Source organism: Penicillium solitum, assembly GCF_028829755.1.
Source record: "Penicillium solitum strain IBT 25940 chromosome Unknown utg000004l_segment0_segment0, whole genome shotgun sequence".
Lineage (NCBI taxonomy): Eukaryota > Fungi > Ascomycota > Eurotiomycetes > Eurotiales > Aspergillaceae > Penicillium > Penicillium solitum.
In genome coordinates this window covers 4,016,762-4,037,935 of record NW_027072124.1, presented here as the reverse complement: position 1 = coordinate 4,037,935, position 21,174 = coordinate 4,016,762, and the positions used below count along the sequence as shown (strand labels likewise).

The following is a 21,174-nucleotide window of genomic DNA, read 5'->3' as shown; positions in this document are numbered from 1 at the left end:
CTTCCATATCCGTCGAGTATTAAGAGCCGATACCCCCCCTTCGTACGCGAAGAAGTCGAAGGAATAAAGAGCTTTTCAAGCCAACGAAGTCCAATTTCATCAGAGGTCCAACCGTTCGGACTAACTTCAAATCGCTAGTCATCCGGAAGGCTATCAAACCATGATTCGATAAAGACTTTGCCTTTAAAAATAATACACGGAGGAAGGGCCTAACCCGAAGCATTCGTACACTCAATAGTAGTCACCCATTCACGATTTCCAGGTTGTAAAAGCGAGCGCCGACCGTAGAATTCACTCCTCGTTATCACCTTCGCCGTAGCGGTTAGCCCCATTACGAAACAAGTCTCGTCGAAGTTATAAACGTCATCGGGATGGATTCCAAATTGAAGGATCGTCTTTTGGACAAGATCAAACCACTCTCGAATGATTTTTGGGTCTTCACATTTCGCACGCTCGTAATTATATCTTCTCGAAAATCGACTCGATATCAAAGGGTGTCGTGTCACAAAATTATAAACCCATTTTTCGCCGACCGAGATAACCGGGGTGGTTCCGCGTTGTTCGAGGAGAAGATTCGCCATTTCTCGAACGGTAGAAGGACGGGGGGCAGCTCCACGTAGATCCATAGAGAGAATCCATTTTTGAAGCGATTCCTCTTCGACATCTGTTAATTTATGCGAATTTGCGCGTGAAATCGTACGACTTTCGACACCACGGAGGCGTCGGCGAAGGGTAGCCTCGGGCACTGTAAAACAGCGTGCTGCTTCACGAACAGATGTAAATTCTTGCTTTTTAAAAGCCTGAATAGCTAACAATATCCTACCCTCTTGCTCTATTGAATTTCGAGAGCTTTGAGAGCGAATTGGTGGCATGGTGGGTGGTTGAACTAACTAAGTGCTAATTCATGGACGCGTTTTGGATGGGGTGCGTCACTCGCTTACCGAATACGTTAGTTAGTTATTTAAGCAAGGCTCTCGCAGTCTGCCTCAGGTGTCAAGAGGTAGAGACATGGAGGAAGAAACAGTGCGAGAGAGCTATTTCAGTCGTTTGAGGCTCAACCACGTAGCCCGCTACGTTCCGTACACCACGACATAACCATCCAGTTGGTGCACTTTGCAAATCCGCCGATTTTCACCGCCACCCAAGTTAACCATGTGCCTGTGAAGGCCACCCGATTCTCATACGTCGATACGGATGAATATAGGCTCCGCAATATGCACGGCACGTATCACGTTTGGGCTTGGGGGGTTCACAATCTTCGTCCGTACCCCCAATCAGTCACCATTTCAACCAGAACGAAGACATTTACGGACCCCCTTTTACTATAAGATACATGGCACAGATCAAGGCCGTGGTACATAGGCATATCTGTGGACCTCCCACGATGCTCAAGTACAAGCGGTGACTTGGCATTTTCACCTTGAGCTTTGGGGGCTCGGCTGGTATTCATCAGCTAACTCTCTATGGCATGAACTGTTAATCACCTCTGCACGGAAAATCCGAAGAACCAGATGCAGGGTCAAATTCGCGGCCTGGATCAAGTCGCATATGTGCTACTGTGGTATGTGCCATGATGTTCGCAAAGAGTTGTGCATTTCCTCGCCACATTATCGCAGCTTATTTCAATGCGATGGTGTATTCGAAAACGTCATGGAGATAAAAGAGATCAATGTGAAGGTGACCTATAACGATGTTCATGCGAAGGATACAATCTGCATCCAGCTCAACCTTCTTGTCTTGCAGACTGGGACCAATCTGTACACTCTATTCCTGTTGCTGCATTGATAATATGTTGCTTGCCTATGTATCATTGCCGTGTGGTAGTGCTCAAGGGCATGGACTATATCCAGAACGAACCTCCTTTGAACGAAGACAACGCTCGCATTCCCTCCCCCACAAGAATGAAATCTTTTGTTATAGCCAGGTAGACTTGATCAAGGGGGCCCGCCAAGGGTAGGTCGTGGACATGGTGTGAACTTCGCGCCGATCAAATTATCACTATCATATCGTGGTGAAATGTGTAAGCTCACGGATATATTCATAGGGTTTGCGCCCAATGTTTCTGGCATGACCGCCGTGGGACCTTGGGCCCTATATTTGTCACTATACAGATATTATTCAATGGGCCCGAGCCTGGCCTTCCCAGATGCCAAGAACAACTTTATATACACATATACCCTGTTCTCGCAGAACCTGATTTCAAAGTCCGAGATTTACCTCTCCGCTGTGAAACTCAAGGAAAGCAACGTCGAGCCATTGAACACGAAATATGGCGTTTGAGGTGTCCAGTCATCACAGAGAGAGGTAATTGCGTTCAGGATCAGAGTGCTTGATAATTCCAAGTATCTAATAAGCTATCCAAAATATCCAATTATTGTGATAGTTCTACGAATATTGGTCTACCATCAACTTCGGATGTAAACAGTGATTCTATCAACATGATCTCAACCCCGTCAAGGTTTACCTGCTATTCCTCAAACGTGATTCTGGTAATCTTTGCGGGCTCAATGAATGAGCCCAAAACAGGCGCAATCTGGCCACCATTGGTGCCGACATAAAGTATCTTTCGGTCTTTGCTCAATCGAACCGAGCTTGCACCTGCCAGTTGTGTGGATACTTGGCCACCTGCAACGAGGGAGATCTGGCCCGAAGGTGTGAGGCGCACAACAGAGTTTTGGGGAGCTGTCGGAATATACGCGGTGCCATCCGCGGTCATCTCGATGTTATCTGGTAGGAATCCACTAGCAATGATTTCAAAATCTCCGATTGGTTTGACGTCCTTGTCCACCTTGACCTTGCAATACACCATTCGTGTGTTGCCGGTATAGTACACATAGTCACCAAAGACTGCCAGGGCATTGACACCCAGAGGAAGAGCCTGCCCCTCCGCCGGGGCCATTGTAGTATGATTCAGTGCGACAGAATAATCTCCTGTTTTGGTATCGACCTTCCATATTATTCCCTTGGGGCTATCAGCAATGAGAACCAAATTCGACCCCCGTGAGAATGTGACCATGCCATTCGGACCATCCGCATCGGGCATTGCGACGATCTCCGAGGCCTTTGGCGATTTCAACGCACGCTCGCTCCCCTCGGCCTCGAACTTGGTGAAGTCCAATTTATGGAGCGAGAACGAGCCTGCACCTGGCTGGAAGGTTTTGGAGGAGAAATTACCCACAATAACCGCGAAGATATCGTCGTCGATTTCACTGATTCCGAAGCAGCTTGTGACGTGGGGGAACGAGTGGGCGAGTGTCGCATTTCCGCTCGTGGTGTTGAAAAGCCAGACCTCGGGGGTGTCTAGACGCGTGAAAATAAGGTGCCCGTCTGATCGAAGCACCATATTGTCGATCCATGAGCCATTGTTAGGAAATTGGAAGACATCCTCGACTTTCACATTAGGTTGCTCATTGCGGTAGGGGACTGCAGTTATCTCTTTTGAGGTGTTGAAGAAAGGCCAGGAACCTAGAGCCACTGGAAGAATAGCTAGGCCGCTGAGCAAGGTGGTATGGAAGTGCATGTTGTCGACAAAGATCGGATGTTGGAAAGAACAACAGGGAGGGATGTCCTGGTTAGCTATATGATGCTACAATACCAGCGCCAATGGGCCAAGAACTTGAAGATGCTCAGCAAGTTCACCTGTTGTCACGTTTCTTTTTCCAATAATGTGGAAAGCCCATCCACATTCCTCGGCAGGGATGTTTTGATGTTGCCGAAGCTAACCCCTACATTTCCCTACATCCATAGCCATGCATAACCATGCATTGCTCGGATGTATCTATCAACAATGAGGAAAAGACTAACCTAACATACCTAGGTGGACAGGTGTATTCTGAAGATTCTCGGCTGGTTGGGATTAGATTTTAATTTTGTTATGCCCAATAGTGGTAAAAATACGTAGATATCAATATGTTAAATGTAACTAAACATATATTCATAACTCTGAATACCTACTCTCTTTGGTATTATTTTCACAAATCACTTCGGAATGGTTGACCCTTGGGAAGCTGGGCATAGCCGTACATGTTCATTGCAGCCCCGTCTTTCTGCATCTGCTGCGCCCATTCCCCAAGGCCTTTCATGAAAACTTCCATGTTGTCATCATTGCTCAGGTCAATGGGTTCTTCGTCTTGTGCGATCTGCAACATTTGTGCGCCCGCAGCAGGGCTTGTCTTGAAAAAGTCCTGAGGATCAATCTTCTGCTGGATTGCACCCTGAACGGTTCCGGCGAGGAGGTCCTTTGGCAAGCGAGGCTCCTGGGTAATAGAGCGGCCAAGACCTACGCCATCAACTGTTTTCAGGGCCTGGACCATTCCAGACGCTGTGGAAAATCCCCCGGTCACATAGCTGTGAGTACGATTGAGAGCAGGAGCGATGAGGTCTGCAAATTCCAAGAAGAATGATTCTCGTTTCTGCGAAGACTCCCGTTTGTGCTGGAAGGCACCAGCTTCATAAGTTCCACCGGACAACTCAACAAAGTCAAAGTTCGTGCGGTCGAGGATGGCACATAGTTCCTTTGACTCCTCGGGGGTGAATCCATGAGCTTGGAATTCCACCGAGTTAATCTTGATTCCAATGATAAAGTCGGGATTCGGGAGTGCTTGACGAATAGCCTGGGCGATTTCCACAATAATCCGTGCACGATTGGCCAAGCTCCCACCGTATTTATCCGTCCTCTTGTTCGTTGTCTGGGACAAGAATTGGGCGAGGAGATAACCATGGGCGGAATGCAGCTGGATACCATCATACCCGGCCTTTTGCAGGTAGACGGCTACATGGACAAAACGGCGGATAATATCCTGAATCTCCTCCTCGGTAGCCGCGTGGGGTTTTCCAAATGCGCCAAATTTCTCCATGACGAGCTGGACATCGCTAGCAGAAACCGGGTTGGATTGCAGCTTCTCAAATGTCTGACGACCAGGATGGCTGACCTGACCAACGATCAAACTTCCATGCTTCTTGGCGGCAGTGGCCAATTGCTTGAATGCCTCAAATCGTTCACCAGCAAATGGATTCTCAAGATCGATGATCATGTTTCCCGGTGACTCAAGCTGATCGTATGCAATCATAATGTTGCCGGTAAGGATAAGTCCAAATTGACCCTCCCCCCACCGACGATAAAGATTGATGAGATTTTGGCTGGGAATACCTCGAGCTGAAAGTTCAGTTGGGGACCAGGAGGCCATTCTTTCCGTCAGAGCAGCCTTCAAAAAGCGATTAGAGGCTTTGCGCCGACTGAATTCAAATTGCAATGGCGCCCCAAGAGGCGACACGTCGACATTTTCGCTGGGAAACCTTGGAGACATAGTGAAACAAAGTAATAATATATACCAGTGATATGTGTAGTTTGCAACATAATTTATTGTTTAACTGAGGCACATAGCTTCCTTTATATTCCCACAGTACAACCTTGGTCACTAATCCAGGTCCACCCAGTTCCACCGTGGATCGGCAGTCTTTTCGGCCAGAGGTCTGTTGAGGGAATGAAGTCCGATCGTGATCCACTTCATGATATATGTAAGCATCTTGTCAACTATCTAAGGTTGGAAGGTTGGAAGGTTGGAATATCCCCAGATACCGTCTAAATGGTTTGTATTATGCGCTTCTAACTTACATAAATATGCAATCAACATGAATTCCTAGGGAGTTAATGGTCCCGAAGCCTTTTTCCTTTTTCAATTCTTTTCCAAATAGGATTTGTAATCATATATTCCCTGATATTGCCCAGGTTGGCGTGACCTCTCATTGGTCTGCTAGGTTGTGCATTCATCCCGAACAGTCTTCTGGATAAACTTGAGTACCTGGTACATTATTTTGTATTGAAAGACCGGGAGTGATTGGAGATATCCACGCAGGAGTTGCTACTGGTCGCAGTGGACTAGGTATCTCGGCGCGATTGATGTGGGGGAGAAGATAAGAGTGTTTCAAGCGCAATGAGAGCTGTGAAAAGGAGGATCGAGTCAAATTCAGTGTGCATTGATTAAAGAGTCTCAAAAGCAACGGTCATCGGCATCTTGTATCCGGTGTGTTACGTGTGTCCGTTGTATGTCTATAGAGCTCCGCAAAGCCCACAAAGCCCACAAAGCCCATAGCCCAACCCAACCCGCAAAAATGGGCTGGGCCTTAGGGCCAATTAATACCAAATAATACAAATATTCCGAAAAACGTGACTTTTTTAATTACCTTTCGTTTTACCCCCGTTTCTAAGCCTTATCCTTAAGGTAATATTTTATTAATTTAAATTATTTAGAATCAAGTACTAGTTAAACCTCTATATTATATCGAAAAATATAAAAAAACGCGTTATTTAGATAATTTATAAATTACAGAAGTTCACGTAGAAAGTGGTAGTACTCCTAACTGAATACCAAATATATATCTAGAATCTGTAAAGAGTATGTCTGGGCGCACATTCTTCCGCTCGGTCAAAAGACCATTATGTCAGAGTGGTCACTCTGACATGCCCAGGACCAATATATATAGTAGCGCACATAGTTATCCGTGACAGACCAACAATTGAACGCTATGATATCCAAGGGATAAAAGAGAAGTATAGACCAGCTTTAACCGCACCAAGTGAGAACGAAATACGGAAAGAAAAGAGAGAAATGCCACTATGATCAATATCAAGACGTCGGCAAAACGCCGAGCCCATATAACCGAAGAAGCCGAGCCCCACCTTTTTCAAGACAAAAGAATCCCTGACCTTTTGGATATTCAAAGATTCTTTGAATCGAAACAGCCGATTCTGATGTTACCTATGGAGACGGAGAGTCCAGATCGGCCACGCACGCGGGCAAAGAAAGCATGCCTGTCATGTAACTCGCGTCGCGTGCGGTGCAACGTCTTAGAAATGCAGCCCTGCCAAAACTGCGTCTCATGGAATCTCACTTGCGAAGTAGGGGTTTCACGTCGTGGAAAGTATGGAAATCATGCATGATTATTCGGGTTTATACTCATTCTAGGTAGATATCCCCGGCGAAAGAAAAAGGTATCGGCTCGAACATCCGCAACGCCGAATGACACAACCAATGCGTCGGATTCCCGAGTCATACAGGGACAATTTCCATTACCCGGACAGAGCTCTCGGTATCCACCCGGTCGTCCCGCAACAGCGGAGGATGCGATCCATAAAACCGTCTTTCTTGGCGAGTCAAGTCCTCTCACCTGCGTTGTAGATGAAGGGCGACGATCTCCAGACAAGGGGTATGCATGCAGTATCCAAAAAGGCCGACTTCACTACTCCATTTCTGAGATTAGTGGCACAACTGAAAGTAGTCAGGATTCACAAGGGTCCCGCCGCAAGCTGATACATGATCGCCTTACCCGGGAAGGGGCTCTCGTATTCCCATCGCCTGCTGTCTGCGACACGTTACTTCAAGCGTATTTCGACTGGTTCCACCCTTGTTTTCCAATTATTGATCGGGCAGACCTGCAAAGTGACTATCAAGATGGCAGGCTGTCACCTTTGCTCTTCCAGTCAATGCTCTTCATTGGTGTGAGCTTGTGCTCGGATAAAGCTTTGAACACTACGGGCTTTAATAATCGTTACCAAGCCAAAGAAGTGTTTTATCAACGAGCAAAGGATATATATGATTCAGGATGGGAGACCGACACGGTTATAAAATTGCAGTCGTTGTTTCTGCTGAGCTTTTGGCGTGGCAGTCCAACCGAGGAGCGCGATGTTCGATTCTGGCTTGGAGCTGCTATCAGCCTTGCCCAGAAAAAGGGCATGCATGTTATGTACGGGTACCTCATTTAATTGAGTCTGAATATACGCTGACTAGCATAGGTCGAAATTGTCCTTCCTGAATACCAAAGACCAAAAGCTCTGGAAACGAATCTGGTGGGCTTTATATGTACGCTTCTCGTTTCTCAATCTGTGCCCATAAGCCCCTGGAATTAACATTCTATTAGGTTCGTGATCAACAAACATCAGCAGCTTTGGGACTGCCACCTCGAATACGCGACGAAGACTGTCAAATCGCAGATCTTGAAGCCGCAGACTTTGAGGAAAGCGAGCCGATGGGACCTCCTGAAATATTCCGCACACCACCAAAAGTACACATTTCTTACGTGATTGGAATGGCCCAACTGGCCAGGCTATGTATGATATCCTAAAACATTGGCACATTCGCCTTTGCTAACAGTTCTATCTCTAGTACGAGAAATAGTTTGCAGCCAGTATCTACCTGGTCGATCCAAGTTGGACATTGATGCTCGTCCAATGCTCCGTCAACGTTTAATTGACTGGGAGTCGCTCCTCCCAAATGAAATGCAGTTTCAAATGCCCATGAGCAGGGAAGCAATGTTCCTAGTTGGCATGCTTCATATGGCTTACAAGTATGTACTGCTACGCTAGTAGTAATAACCGAGACCCTTCCGGCTAAGATCCATACAGCAATTTGTACATTCTCCTATACAGACCCCTTTTCTTGCAACCCCCAGTCCAGTCGGCGAACCCAGAGGGAAATGTCGCCCTGGAGGCAGCAACACGAAGCACGCGAATTTTAGAGGACATGCTCTCAGAAAACCTGGTCCAACATGGATCAGTCCACTTGTCAGTTCTTCTAACCACCGCGAACTAGACTAAGACTAACACAAAAAAAACCCCCAGAATTACCCACACTTTCTCGGCTTTATGTATACACACCATTCATTTCGGACGGGCTACCGGCACAGCCCGGAAGTTAGCAGAACACAGGGCAAAGTTATGCCTCTTGGGCTTGAAGGAATTACAGAAATCATGGGACTTGGAGAACTGGGTCCTGGATCTTTTCTTCAGATGCTTGGATGATCGCACTGCTCGCGATCTCCGATTAGCCGATCCTGCTATGTCATCAACATCACAAACAGGCGATGATCGAAATATTGAGGAGCTGCCACCTGCGTCTCCTGCTAGTGGTCCATATAGACCTCGTTCTCCTAATGCAGCGGAAGATCTCTTGCAACCTCCTAACATGATGTCTCACCATAATCCCGGGGAAGAGGCAGCAATTAATATGGACTGGTATGAGCTGTTTAACGTGGAGGGTGATGATGTGATGGGCCTTGCTGGCTCGTTATCAAATCCAGACTATTTGAACCCACAGAACCTCGAGTTTCTGTATCGATTCTTATAGTACTGCAATTTCAACTGATACTAATTTCCACTATCTAATTGCGTATATAACGTGGAGATCTGTAGAATTGCCGCCGAAAATGGCGGAGGTAGTTCATGGAAAATGGCCGCGTCTTCTTTCTTAAATTGTCTGTGTGAATCCTTGGGCTCTTATAATATTTATTGTATATGGGATCAATTTGATAGGCCTAACTCTGCAAGAATGGCTTCATTGTGCTCTCCAACCTGTGGAACTGAGCCCATCTGAGCGCCATATCCGGCTCTTTCAGCCGACTTACTTGATCCAGGGGGTAAAAGAGCGGGAATGGCTCCCACGGGGGTTTGAACCTTGGTCCATCGGTCTCGTGCTTGAAGCTGGGCATGGTCCCAAACGTTTTTCATGTCATTGACACTAGCGTTGGCGATTGACGCTTCGTCCAACCGAGCTATTGTTTCGTCTGTCGTGAACTTCGAGAACGCATCGTGAATGATGGATTTGAGCTCATCCCGATTTTGAGTTCGCTGTGAGTTGCTGGAAAATCTAGGATCGGTGGCTAGATCTGGCTGCGAGAGGACATCACTGCAGAAACTGACCCATTCCCGCTCATTCTGAATGCCCAACATGACCGACTGGCCATCACCAGCTTCAAACGGTCCATAAGGGTAGATGGCTGCATGCGAGGCACCTGCTGGTACTGGACCTGGGGCATTGTCGAACGTATAGTACATTGGGAATCCCATCCATTCCACCATACATTCTAGCATGGAGATGTCAATCTGACAACCTTGCCCATCTTTACCACGCTGGAGTAGCGCCGACAGAATGTTGCTGTAGGCGTACATTCCCGCAGCAATATCGGCGATAGAGATACCAACCTTTGCCGGCTCTTTTCCAGTGCCCGTGACGGACAGCATTCCAGCCTCGCTCTGAATAAGAAGGTCGTAGGCTTTCTTGTCGCGATATGGGCCATCTTGTCCATATCCAGAGATATCACACACGATCAAACCAGGATGTTTCTCCTTCAATGTTTCATGGGAAAGCCCTAGTCGTGCACTGGCACCAGGAGCCAAATTCTGAACGAGAACGTCGGCCTTTTCGAGGAGCTTCATCAGGACGGCATGGTCTTTTTCGCGTTTGAGGTCCAGAGCCAAACTCTCCTTGGAGCGGTTTGTCCATACGAAATGTGACGCTAGCCCACCGACTCGCGTGTCATAGTGTCGCGCAAAGTCCCCAACATCTGGTCGTTCGACCTTGATGACTCGAGCTCCAAGATCGGCAAGTTGTCGCGTGCAAAAGGGCGCAGCAATAGCTTGCTCCAGACTAACCACGGTAACTCCAGCCAGAGGCAAAGGCCTGTGTCCACCAGACGACGCGCTGGAGTAAAGCTGAGACGTGAGACGTGATCCTTTTGCAGGTTGAACTGCGCCCGACAAGGCATGTGGCCGGGAAGTGAGTGAGAGGAATGATTTCATTGTTGGCCGGACATTGGAACCTGGCGATATTGGTGTGAAATTGGACCACAGAGACAGGTAGCTATCTTGTAGATATGGAAAATTGATCTGAAGTTCGGAGCTGACGACTCCCCAAATAGTCGACGCGGGGGAAACACCTCGGTCGAAATGCCGATCTCCATATAGCACATGCCAAGCCCGACGAGTCGGCTGTATGCTCAAGTGGACACAATTGATGACATCGCTGTGAGGAACAACCCCCGTTCAGATTTGTCCGGCCAAGAGCGCACCTGAATAAACCCAATGGGACCGGCGTACGAAGCAAAGTACGGAGTACCTACATAGAAACCAAGCCTTTGGTGTCCCTGTCGTGTCCTCCCGAGCCCGGAAACCAAGCCTTTGGTTACTTTTGCTGTCACTCTTGAATCCATAGTAGCAGAAATCAAGGATTTTTCACCTTGAAATTCGGAGGTAAAAGAACACTGGTAATACATATGTTGTGTCGAAATGAGGCTTGGGGAGTGACCGGAACATATATCCTGGCAACGATGTCAAAATATGCACATTTCAATGTTAAGAAGGCAATAGGCACCACACGTGGATATGAAGTTCGTTACATGTTAAAGATCAACCACGAATGTCCAGGCAAATCCATCTTTCGTCAAGGTCCGATTTTTATGAACGCCAAGCACACGGGAAAGTTCACGTGCCCAATGCGCGACGGGAAGTTGTTTGTGGGAGTTAAGTGGCGGGGACCCCTGAAAGAACCTCGTATTCTCGTTATGTGTCTGCTTTTTGCGCCTACCCATGCAATAAATGTAACATATCCCGATCAGACAATATGGTCGGTGTTCCACGCAGCAAGGGCTGCTTGGCGTGTATTCAGCGGCGGGTAAAAGTAGGAAATCTCCAATCATACACTATTTCTTTCTTTGTTTTTTTCAGGGTAACACTCTAATCTAGAGTCCAGTGCGATGAAACTCGGCCATCATGTCAATACTGCGAGAGAAGAGGGAACGTATGTCCTGGCTACACAAGGAACCGGAAGTTCTACCATTTCTCTGCAAGCAGTCAGCACGTGCCTTCAAGGACCACATCCCCCCCGACACAATCATCAACATCAATCATGGCATTGGTCACCGCAAAAGAAGCGCACCAATACGCCACGATCCCCCGTGCGTCTATGGATGATTCTGTAATGCCAGGATTGGTGTCCAAGGCGCTAGACCGACAATGCAGGAAGGGCTTTTGTGATTTCGTCGACGCGGTATTTCCGAACATTTATTACAGCTACAGCACCCGTGTAGAACTTCCTTGGTTCGAGATCGCTCAGTACGACCGAGGTGCAGGGATTGCAATGGAGTGGGGGTTTCGCAGCCTGGGGAGCTTGCAGCTAGGCAGAGTAAATGGCAATCAACGACAGATTCTTGCTAGTCAGGAAATGTACGGCCGTGGACTGCGCTATCTTGTTCAAGCTGTGAGGAATCCCGCTACAGTTGGCACGGATGATACCCTTGGAGCCGCAATCCTGTTGGGTATTTATGAGTTGATGAATGCAACAGAGGAAAACTCGTGGCTGCTGCATTCACGTGGGATATCTCACCTCTTGCGTCTAAGGGGTGCGAAGAGGCATGCGAGTGGGTATGGCCGTACTCTGCTCTTATCCTTTCGAGGACTTCTAGTTTATGAGGCCTTCACTCGGGGGGAGGCATGTTTCCTGGAAAGCGAGGAATGGAGAGCAACTCTTCCGGAGACCCTAGAAGACGAGGAACGGCGTGGTAAAAGCTGTGGTCTGGGCCAGCTCATGGATTATGCATTCAATGAGATAGCTCAGTGCCCGGGATTTCTTGCCAAGACCAAAACTCTAGTCGCCTCCTCGCGAACTACCGATACGGAGAGAGAGGATTTAATGGCTGCAATCAATAGCAGCAGGGAGGTCCTGGGTGATGTGGAAATCCAAATATTGGCTGGGATTAAGGCCGACCACGAAGGGAATAAGAAAGAGTCCCAGGCTTTCTTTGGATTGATTCCCCGTTCCATCAAAAATGCGTCGGTGAAATTCACACTCCAGGGTGTTCATTCAGCGATCGCACTTCTCCGACAGTTGTCAGTTGTGCTAGTGTCCGATCGGAGTCGACAAGAAGCAGTGACACCGTGGCTGAAACTCGGTCCGTGTAAGAAGGACTGGAAGGCCATTAAAAACGCTGGTGAAATTGCTCGGGCCCAAGAAAATACTGGACTAGACTCAACAGGTCCACAGCAACAGGGGAGTCCAAATGTCTGGCATGACCGGATCGCCTTGGCAATGGGGATGCCAGAAAAGGGTTGACCGATCCACACGTTCAGGGTGGGCTCTCTATCTAGCCTTGATCCGACCTGAGTTTCTGCGCCTATGAGCCATAACCGTGGCAAGCGCCATTGCGCAGATTTGCCCCGGGTGGAATTATGACGGAACTGCTGTGCCGAAGTGTTATTCAAGTGGTATTCCGAGGTCTAAGTGCCGCATCTGTCGATATTTTGTGCAAATGACTCCCAAATGGCTCGCAATTGGTCAAATTTATCCCGAAATGTCAAAGGAGTGAAAGCGACCGTACTGTCCTGAGAAACCGGGCAGTCACGGGGATGCGGTCATGTGCGATCATGTGCGGCAATCAACCCTCGTCACTAAATCACCTGGACACCTTTCCAGATCGACGGGAAATGACATTGTCACAGCCCACATGGGGCTGGGGGGGTCCACTTTTGCAAAGAAATCTGGAGTGAGAAGAAAAGAAAAGAATGTTCGACGAAAATGCTGGTGTTTCAAATGCGGCGATCACCGGAAGAAGAGAGGGCTGTGACATCGCAGTGAAGTAATGCATTGCGAGTATTCCGTACTCCTTTTCGTGCGCAAGAGATTATATTATTCTACCCCACTGCATTGGATTGGATTCTCCAATTATATGAATTGCGTTGCCTGGTCTCCAACCTTCCGTGTCTTACTCCGTACTCCGTACTCAGCGTACAAAGTAAACTTAAAAGAAAAAAAAACATCCGGATATTGTGTACGGAGTACGGAGTACTAGGGAGTAAGACATTTGTTTATCTTGGCTCTTCATTTCATACCCTTCATGGTATGCTGACCATGACGAAGTATACCATCCTAGAATATCCTTTGCAGGAAGAATTTTAGCTAACGCTACCCTGTACAAAGAAACCCATGTCAAACCCGCATCGCACAGATCATGGTAAGGTGTGATCGATGGTTCCTGGAGGAAGAATGCTGGGGCGCTCCCGTCACATTTTCGAAACCGGCGATCATTCCCACCCAGGGAAGGCAAATCGTCATACAATGGGGTACCTACATCCGGAGTATGCACGATACAAAGTACAATACATGTGATTGATGTACAACCCCATCTTGGCACATCTTCCTAATGTATGATTTGCTCGAAGATGCAACGCAACACGGGTACCTGGGAGTCTTTGCGGGTGCCTGGGCGGCCCAAGATTCCAGCCACCGGTGCTTGCGTGGCCCCCCGAAGTGGTCATTGATTCGGATTGGTCACGATGAATGCTAAGCATTCTGTTGGACACTAATCTAAGCTTGGCTGGCCATTGGGAGTGTTCCGGATGGACCACCAACGTCATACGAGACTGGATTGTAGGGAGAAGCCGCCTACAGTTGCCGATCAGGATCGGCCCAATCATCATCCTAACTAATCCACAGGTCTCGCCACAGCTTGCGTGCTCTCGATTTTTGATGTTTCGAGAAAGGCCGTCTATTCTTAGTCCAAAGTCCGAAACAAAAAAAATCACAAGGATATATATATATATAGGATCAAATTCGCTTCTCGGTTAGTTACGAGATTGCTGGCCATACCATCAACTAGGGTCACCACGTTACTTTGATATACTTTGTACACATTTTCAAATCAATTTCAATCAATACTCGTTCCATATATCCCCAATAATGCCTTCCTCATTGGCCTCTAGCGAGCGCTCCGGCTCGGTCAAGTCACACCACAGCCCCAAGACTTCTCTTCAAAGCAAGGCCGACCCTAACATGGCCCTACATGAACAAGAACCTAGTACGTATCCCTGTAAAAATGATCCGTCTTAGTCTACAACATCCACTGACAACAAGTAGCCGCTGTGAACCTCGAACCTGGATCTCGGGATACATTCTCACTGCGAAGCATTCAGCATAAGGACCGGGAAGGAAAGCTCATCAGTAAGTCGCCAGTCACAATTTCTGATGGGAACTGCATTCTGACCCAGCAATAGCCGATCCCGATCTCTCCAATCCAACACGCAGCCGACTCGAGCGCCCGCTTGACACTATCCGATCGTTCGACGCAGCCATCGACGCACATCGCAAACAGCAACGCATGTGAACGAGGGGTCAAGACCAAATGGTTACGCCAGAACGAAACGAAGGAACGCTTTGTAATGCCAATCTCAATTCGAACGTGGGGTGTTGATGTATAATTATTGTGTGTATAATGGAGTCATGGGAATATCAAAATCCGACGTTATTGTGTTTTCGACCATTTTATTTCGATCTAGAAAATGTAGCAGTTCTTATATGAAGATGAGCGAGGCGGTAGAAGTTCTGTCGCTGGCATATATATATGTCATTACCATTTAACTAAGATACGTGTGAATTCTGTTTTTAACCCATAAGCCTGTTGGGATTGCCAAGAGACATCTACGATAAATGCAGGTATCGCCGTTTTGGTCATTGGGCTCTGTACAAATGCAAACCCATGAATACCACTTGGGCGAATCTTAAAAGAAAGCTATAGTTACACAGTAAATTAAGCTACGACATGAGGTCCCCACAAAATCCTTAGTCGTCTACAAAGTACCGTATGCTATCAAGAGAATTCCACCGGACTATAATCTTTCCAGCAATTTCCACATATGGCCATCCGCAAAGGGCAGTTATCCAAACATCGGGCAAAGTTTGGCTTCGTAATCTGATCTATGTAGAAGAACGGAGTCGATTATCGGAAGCCGGACTAAATAAATTGCAGATATCCCTGGATGGTCGAACGAATGTAGAATCGGAGAAAACCCGACATGATCTACATGTAGATCTTTTCTAGACTAAAGTGGCCCGAACTATATAGCGATTCCTAAAGATACTTCTATCGAGGCATCGTCAGTTTGTAAGTTATTATTAAGCTGTTATTTTTCATATTCATACGGAGTATACTCCGTGCCATTCAAACCTTTGCCACAGTCACTTGTGCAAATGACAAAAACAACAGTCACATGCATAAATACTTACGCAATGGCATTTTCAGTGGATCAATCATGCAGAGAAATCATCTCCGACGTGATCCAACGTGGGCAGTTTTCTTTGGTTATCTTCTCCTACCAAGCAATGCCGCAGACAGACTACAGCCTCAAATTGCCTAGCGCCGAATAAAATTAGATCTTTTCGACAGAGAAAAAAAGTTCGTGAAGGAGAAAAAAAAAAGCTAAGTGCCGGCGCTATCCTAACAAGCCCCACCACCCACCGCGTCAGCCGGATATTTTCGATAACTTTTTTTTCTTTTTTTCACTTCCATTCGTTTGGGAATATTCTCTTCTATTCTTATTGTATGACCTTTGATGGCTGCTTATTCTGACAGGGAACCATGGAACTGTATATCTATATATTTGTGTAGGTCGATGTAGAACCGCAGACTATGTAAAAGCCAAGTCCAGTCAATTGTGTGGAGTCCCGTTCATCTTTCTGTTATGATTCGCTCGGACTACATGAACCGATTCGTTTTAGAGCCCTAATAATGCTTTATTTTTCAGAGAGAGAAACTTATCTCCGGCCTAAATTGACATGGCGCCAGTGGCCTAAACCTATTGAACAATGGCTTCCAGGCACTTGACCATATTAGGCCCGTTAGCTCGGCTATACGCGTCCTTTTTATAATTTCAGGTAAATAGAATTGGACTATCTGACACTATTAATATTACTATTAATGGATTTGAAGTCCATGGATCCCCCATCTCTGATTTTATTTCCCTCATTTCGCCGTTCACTCGTTTGACTTCTTCTCTCTGTGTCATTTGAATCCAATTATCCCAACTATATCCACTCGCTATAAATCTTTGCGGTATCACATCCGCAAAAAGGAAAACCAATCTTCACCATGAAATTCTCCTTGGTGGCACTGGCAACCCTGGCCGGGGTTGCTGTTGCCGATTTGGATCCCATCGTCATCAAGGTACAACCTCTATATACATGTACAGAAATCATGATATATTCCAGTACTAACACTGTTAATAGGGCTCCAAGTTCTTCTACTCCAGCAATAACACTCAGTTGTACGTCTAAATATGCTGATGTCTCTTGAATTCAGTCGCTAATGAGAACAGCTTTATGCGTGGAGTCGCCTATCAAAGTAGGTCGTTCATGCCATCAATTCAAAATGTCAATTAACTCTTTCCACAGAGGAAAGTACGAGTAGCAGTGGCTACACTGACCCTCTCGCCGATGCCACCGCCTGTGCGCGTGATGTTCCTATCATGGCGGAGCTGCGTACCAACGTCATCCGTACCTATGCCATCAACGCTTCTGCTGACCACTCGGCGTGTATGAAGCTCTTGTCTGCCGCTGGTATTTACGTAATCTCCGATTTGTCCGACCCCAATCAATCGATCGATCGAAGCGATCCTTCGTGGGAAACCGATCTCTTTGCCCGATACACCAGTGTTGTCGATGAACTTGCCCAGTACAACAACACTATCGGTTTCTTCGCTGGAAATGAGGTTTCCAACACCGTCGCCACTTCCGACGCCAGCGCTTTCGTCAAGGCTGCTGTTCGTGACACCAAGAAGTACATCAAGCAGAAGGGCTACCGCTCTATGGGTGTTGGATATGCTACCGCCGATGTGGCCGCTATCCGTGCGGACATGGCTGACTACTTCAACTGCGGAGACTCCGATGACACTATTGACTTCTGGGGATACAACATTTACTCGTGGTGTGGTAATTCCACGTACGCTGAATCCAAATACCAGGCTCGTACCGAAGAGTTCGCCAATTATTCCGTCCCTGTCTTCTTCGCCGAGTACGGTTGCAACGAGGTTACGCCCCGCCAGTTCACCGAGGTGAAGGCCCTGTATGGCGATACTATGGCAGAGGTCTGGTCTGGTGGTATTGTGTACATGTACTTCCAGGAGGCCAACAACTACGGTAAGAAGACTGTTCCTTTCACACATATAGGCGAAGATAACTGATTAGAGTTGCAGGTCTGGTTTCTGTCGTCGATAGCACCAGTGTCAGCACCATGCCCGACTTCAAATACTATTCCAGCGAGATCGCCAGCGCAAACCCCACTGGTGTCAACAAGGCCTCCTACACTCCCACCAACACCGCCCTGCGAAGCTGCCCTACCGTCGGATCCGGGTGGGCTGCCGAACCCTCCCCCCTGCCCCCTACTGCCGATGTCGATCTGTGCGAGTGCATGTATGATACTTCCGGCTGCGTTGTCGCCGGATCCCTCGCCTCCACGAAGTACGCCAAGCTGTTCAGCACCGTCTGCGGTTACACCGACTGCAGCGGACTGACAGCCAATGCTACTACCGGCGAGTATGGTGCTTACAGCATGTGCACAACCAAGCAGCAGCTTGCCTTTGCTCTGAACAAGTATTACGTAGAGCAGGACCGTGCTGCTGATGCTTGCAGCTTCGACGGATCTGCGACTGTCAAGGCCACTACCAAGGCCACTGGCACTTGTTCTACGCAGATGAAGGAGGCCGGAACTGCTGGAACTGGAACTATTACTACCGAGAATACTGCCACCAGTGGCTCTAACTCTGCTTCCTCGACGGCCTCGTCGACCACGTCTAGCAGCGGTGCCATCGGTTTGCACTCCAGCTCATCCTTCGGCTCTTTCCAAGTGGCTGCCTGCATTGCCACTGCACTGCTAGCGGGCGTTGGAATGATCGCTCTGTAATTGAGTTGATCTTGGTTCGTGTATACTCTTCGCATTTGGACCGCGTGTCTCTTTTCCCTTCTTATTGCAACACTTTTTGAACATAAGCCTTGGAGCAAGGCATGGTCGACATGGCTAGTAGATAGCCCTGTGTGCATCTTTGCTTGATTGATATTATTTCTGAAAAAAGTGGATATTTTATTGTCAAGATTGAATTTGATTTGTATACCATTTTCTCGCGACCTTCTTTTTAGCAATTTCCCTTGTTTCTATTCATAATTTATTCCCATCCTGACATCTGTTGTACAGCAACTCAATGGATTAATTTTACGACTTTTAAGGCTAGGGGAGCTTCATTGCGACCGGTGCAGCTATCATAATATCGACCATTCTATCCACAATGTCACAGGGCAAATCTGTCTTTCTCCTGTCCACTTTGTTCGCATCTCCCCTAAATTTCCTTGCGTACAAACCTCCGTCGAACTGGATCAGATAAATTAGATCAAGACCATTCTACAGAGGATTCTCTTTCGATTGGTGGTTCGCGATCTGGGGTGATAGTTGGTGCAATATGTGTTTAGATATCCGACAAAAGGGAAGCTCAAAAAGGTTCCTTCATTACTGTTGGGGGACTGCTGCTAAGGTAGAGAGAAAGCAGAGGAAGAATAACTAATGTACTCAATCTAGCCCAGGGTTTATATACTCTGTCCGAAGAAAGCTCAGCCTGTCAGCAAACATTCATACTTGGGATGCTCCATGGGGACCTCAACAATTACTATTCATGAGCCATGAGATCCAATTACTATATAGTTCTCAACAATTATATAGTCATATAATCATGTATCTGATCATTAATGGGTTATCGTAATAGTGCACACCACGGGCCCCTTCATTCAACGCATTATTTCATGTTGTCAATCGTGTTGCCAATGACCATCCGTCTCCTCCAGTCCAGGATGGCAAAGCATACCACCCAATCCCTTCGATATCACTAACAGAAAGATAGTTTCTCTCTATTCTTAGTTACCTATCTCCTGTCACCGCCTTAACATCCCAACGAAACGTATGGATCTGCTCACTGTTTCGTTTTCTTTTGTACAGAATGAATGTCTGGTTCGTTTAGACATATCAGGGGGGTCATCGAGCCTCAAAGCTAGTTGATAATCAAAGATTATGTACGTATATTATTTGTTGAAGTACTTATTTATATCCTTGAAAGGAATCACCCCTGGATTCTTGCCAGGTCATATCCTGTTGAACTCGGATGGCATTCAACGGTACCTCATCCTCAGACCCATCGTCGGCATGGGACACATCCAGACGTACTTTCATTTTATTACGCGGCTCATTGGCCGGTCGTAGGGTAGAATTGTCCAACTCATAACCTTTAGAACGGTCGACATCGGTCGTTCGTGTTTTTTGGGTGCCAGACTGGCTGGAGAATTTGGATGAAACCATCAAGAACAACGGACGCAGGGTCGGCATGCAGGCGGATATAATGCCTGTTGAGGATTCAACGATACACCAGGTGCAAGATTTTCCGAGTGTCCAGGCAATATCCGTTGGGTTGAACTCAAAAAGGGTAGTAAAGCGATAGACACTGGTGAAGATAACGCTATGCAAAAAAGTTCAGTCAGCTCACTGTCACAAGCCAGTAACGATATGTAGAAAAGGGGTACACGAACAAACTACCCAACAGAAAGATTCCAATGACGGACAATCGGTGCGTGATACTTGCGTGTAGTCCCCACACCACCCGCACCGGGAGAGACAGAATGAGAATATCGGTGATAATGTTGGGTACTGCGTTTCCGATAAAAGAGGCTTTAAGGTTGATACAGGTGCCGGGAATACGGGTGTCCCAAGCTCGCGCAATCGGAGCGCATTGGAAGACGCTCACGAAGATAATAGCCATGCCCCACGCGATCGATATCCCACCCAAGATGATGGAGGAAATGCGGATTTCTCTCGTAGGGAAGATGCGGCAGTACATGAGGAGAATAGAAACTTTGGTGATTGCTATTGTTGTGACGTAGATGCACTCGAATATCACCAGGAGCTATGTACATAGATATCAGCGGAAGCGTTAATATCGGTCTTCAATAATTTGAATCGAACCTTTGCGATCATTATAATATTTCCCATCGGAAGGATCTCCGAATGTGTCCCCATGCCATAATTAACTACTATTGACGATTAGCATCGGAATCGAGACCCCCCCGCAAGGGAAATATGACGTACAGGCTAACATCAATCCAACGAGAGTTAAGAAAGGAACCAAAGCAGCCAGGATAGCATAATCGTCCGGACCTGGCTTCAGTGATTTCTTCCATCGTGCCAAAAACCGTAAAATCACAAACACGACGCCCAGGGCAGTCATCGCGATCGTCCCGGCTCGGTATGAGCCTTGGTAGTTGTCCTGGACATTGGTTGTGGTCATCGTGTTTTGACCGGCAAAACAGGTGAAGACCAAAACATCTTTTGAGCCTGATGCAGCGGCAATGTTTTATTTAAAGAGAATTGGATTTTCCCATGCCCCCAAGCCTCCAAACAGACGGGTCAGAGAAGATCCACTTCCAAGTGTCAGGATTCATTTCTATCCACAATTGAGCGGCAGGCCGTATACCTAACTTTTACTATTGCAACTAGTACTATTATGGAGTACACCCCAACGAAATTCGAGGTGCTTTGGTGGAT

At 47.2% G+C, this 21,174-nt stretch overlaps 9 protein-coding genes across 9 annotated transcripts; 5 read left to right on the top strand and 4 right to left on the bottom strand.

Moving 5' to 3' along the window:
- Positions 1–1,511: 1,511 nt before the first annotated feature.
- Positions 1,512–1,785, top strand: N7455_007566 (uncharacterized protein; the record flags this gene model as incomplete). The annotated part of the gene is made up of 2 exons (XM_065605656.1): positions 1,512–1,561; positions 1,617–1,785. The coding sequence occupies 2 exons, from the start codon at positions 1,512–1,514 to the stop codon at positions 1,783–1,785; spliced, it is 219 nt and encodes a 72-aa protein (XP_065461510.1).
- A 682-nt stretch (positions 1,786–2,467) lies between these two features.
- N7455_007565 (uncharacterized protein) lies at positions 2,468–3,520 on the bottom strand (the record flags this gene model as incomplete). The annotated part of the gene is made up of 1 exon (XM_040961488.2): positions 2,468–3,520. One exon carries the CDS (start codon positions 3,518–3,520, stop codon positions 2,468–2,470), a length of 1,053 nt encoding a protein of 350 aa, XP_040808106.2.
- Positions 3,521–3,971: 451 nt separating this feature from the next.
- N7455_007564 (NADH:flavin oxidoreductase/NADH oxidase family protein) lies at positions 3,972–5,306 on the bottom strand (the record flags this gene model as incomplete). The annotated part of the gene is made up of 1 exon (XM_040961469.2): positions 3,972–5,306. The coding sequence occupies one exon, from the start codon at positions 5,304–5,306 to the stop codon at positions 3,972–3,974; it is 1,335 nt and encodes a 444-aa protein (XP_040808103.2).
- A 1,310-nt stretch (positions 5,307–6,616) lies between these two features.
- N7455_007563 (Zn(II)2Cys6 transcription factor) lies at positions 6,617–9,122 on the top strand (the record flags this gene model as incomplete). Its single annotated transcript, XM_040961473.2, has 7 exons — positions 6,617–6,921; positions 6,970–7,743; positions 7,793–7,859; positions 7,918–8,107; positions 8,163–8,343; positions 8,402–8,560; positions 8,618–9,122. 7 exons carry the CDS (start codon positions 6,617–6,619, stop codon positions 9,120–9,122), a joined length of 2,181 nt encoding a protein of 726 aa, XP_040808083.2.
- A 173-nt stretch (positions 9,123–9,295) lies between these two features.
- N7455_007562 (CaiB/BaiF CoA transferase family protein) lies at positions 9,296–10,573 on the bottom strand (the record flags this gene model as incomplete). Its single annotated transcript, XM_040961486.2, has 1 exon — positions 9,296–10,573. The coding sequence occupies one exon, from the start codon at positions 10,571–10,573 to the stop codon at positions 9,296–9,298; it is 1,278 nt and encodes a 425-aa protein (XP_040808088.2).
- Positions 10,574–11,678: 1,105 nt separating this feature from the next.
- Positions 11,679–12,881, top strand: N7455_007561 (uncharacterized protein; the record flags this gene model as incomplete). Its single annotated transcript, XM_040961477.2, has 1 exon — positions 11,679–12,881. One exon carries the CDS (start codon positions 11,679–11,681, stop codon positions 12,879–12,881), a length of 1,203 nt encoding a protein of 400 aa, XP_040808097.2.
- A 1,623-nt stretch (positions 12,882–14,504) lies between these two features.
- On the top strand, positions 14,505–14,928 carry N7455_007560 (DUF2406 domain-containing protein; the record flags this gene model as incomplete). Its single annotated transcript, XM_040961462.1, has 3 exons — positions 14,505–14,622; positions 14,682–14,765; positions 14,819–14,928. The coding sequence occupies 3 exons, from the start codon at positions 14,505–14,507 to the stop codon at positions 14,926–14,928; spliced, it is 312 nt and encodes a 103-aa protein (XP_040808064.1).
- Positions 14,929–16,689: 1,761 nt separating this feature from the next.
- Positions 16,690–18,498, top strand: N7455_007559 (glycoside hydrolase family 72 protein; the record flags this gene model as incomplete). The annotated part of the gene is made up of 5 exons (XM_040961492.2): positions 16,690–16,764; positions 16,827–16,864; positions 16,916–16,941; positions 16,992–17,735; positions 17,792–18,498. The coding sequence occupies 5 exons, from the start codon at positions 16,690–16,692 to the stop codon at positions 18,496–18,498; spliced, it is 1,590 nt and encodes a 529-aa protein (XP_040808069.1).
- Positions 18,499–19,677: 1,179 nt separating this feature from the next.
- On the bottom strand, positions 19,678–20,917 carry N7455_007558 (uncharacterized protein; the record flags this gene model as incomplete). The annotated part of the gene is made up of 4 exons (XM_040961458.2): positions 19,678–20,092; positions 20,163–20,536; positions 20,596–20,663; positions 20,719–20,917. 4 exons carry the CDS (start codon positions 20,915–20,917, stop codon positions 19,678–19,680), a joined length of 1,056 nt encoding a protein of 351 aa, XP_040808071.2.
- Between the last annotated feature and the right edge of the window lie 257 nt (positions 20,918–21,174).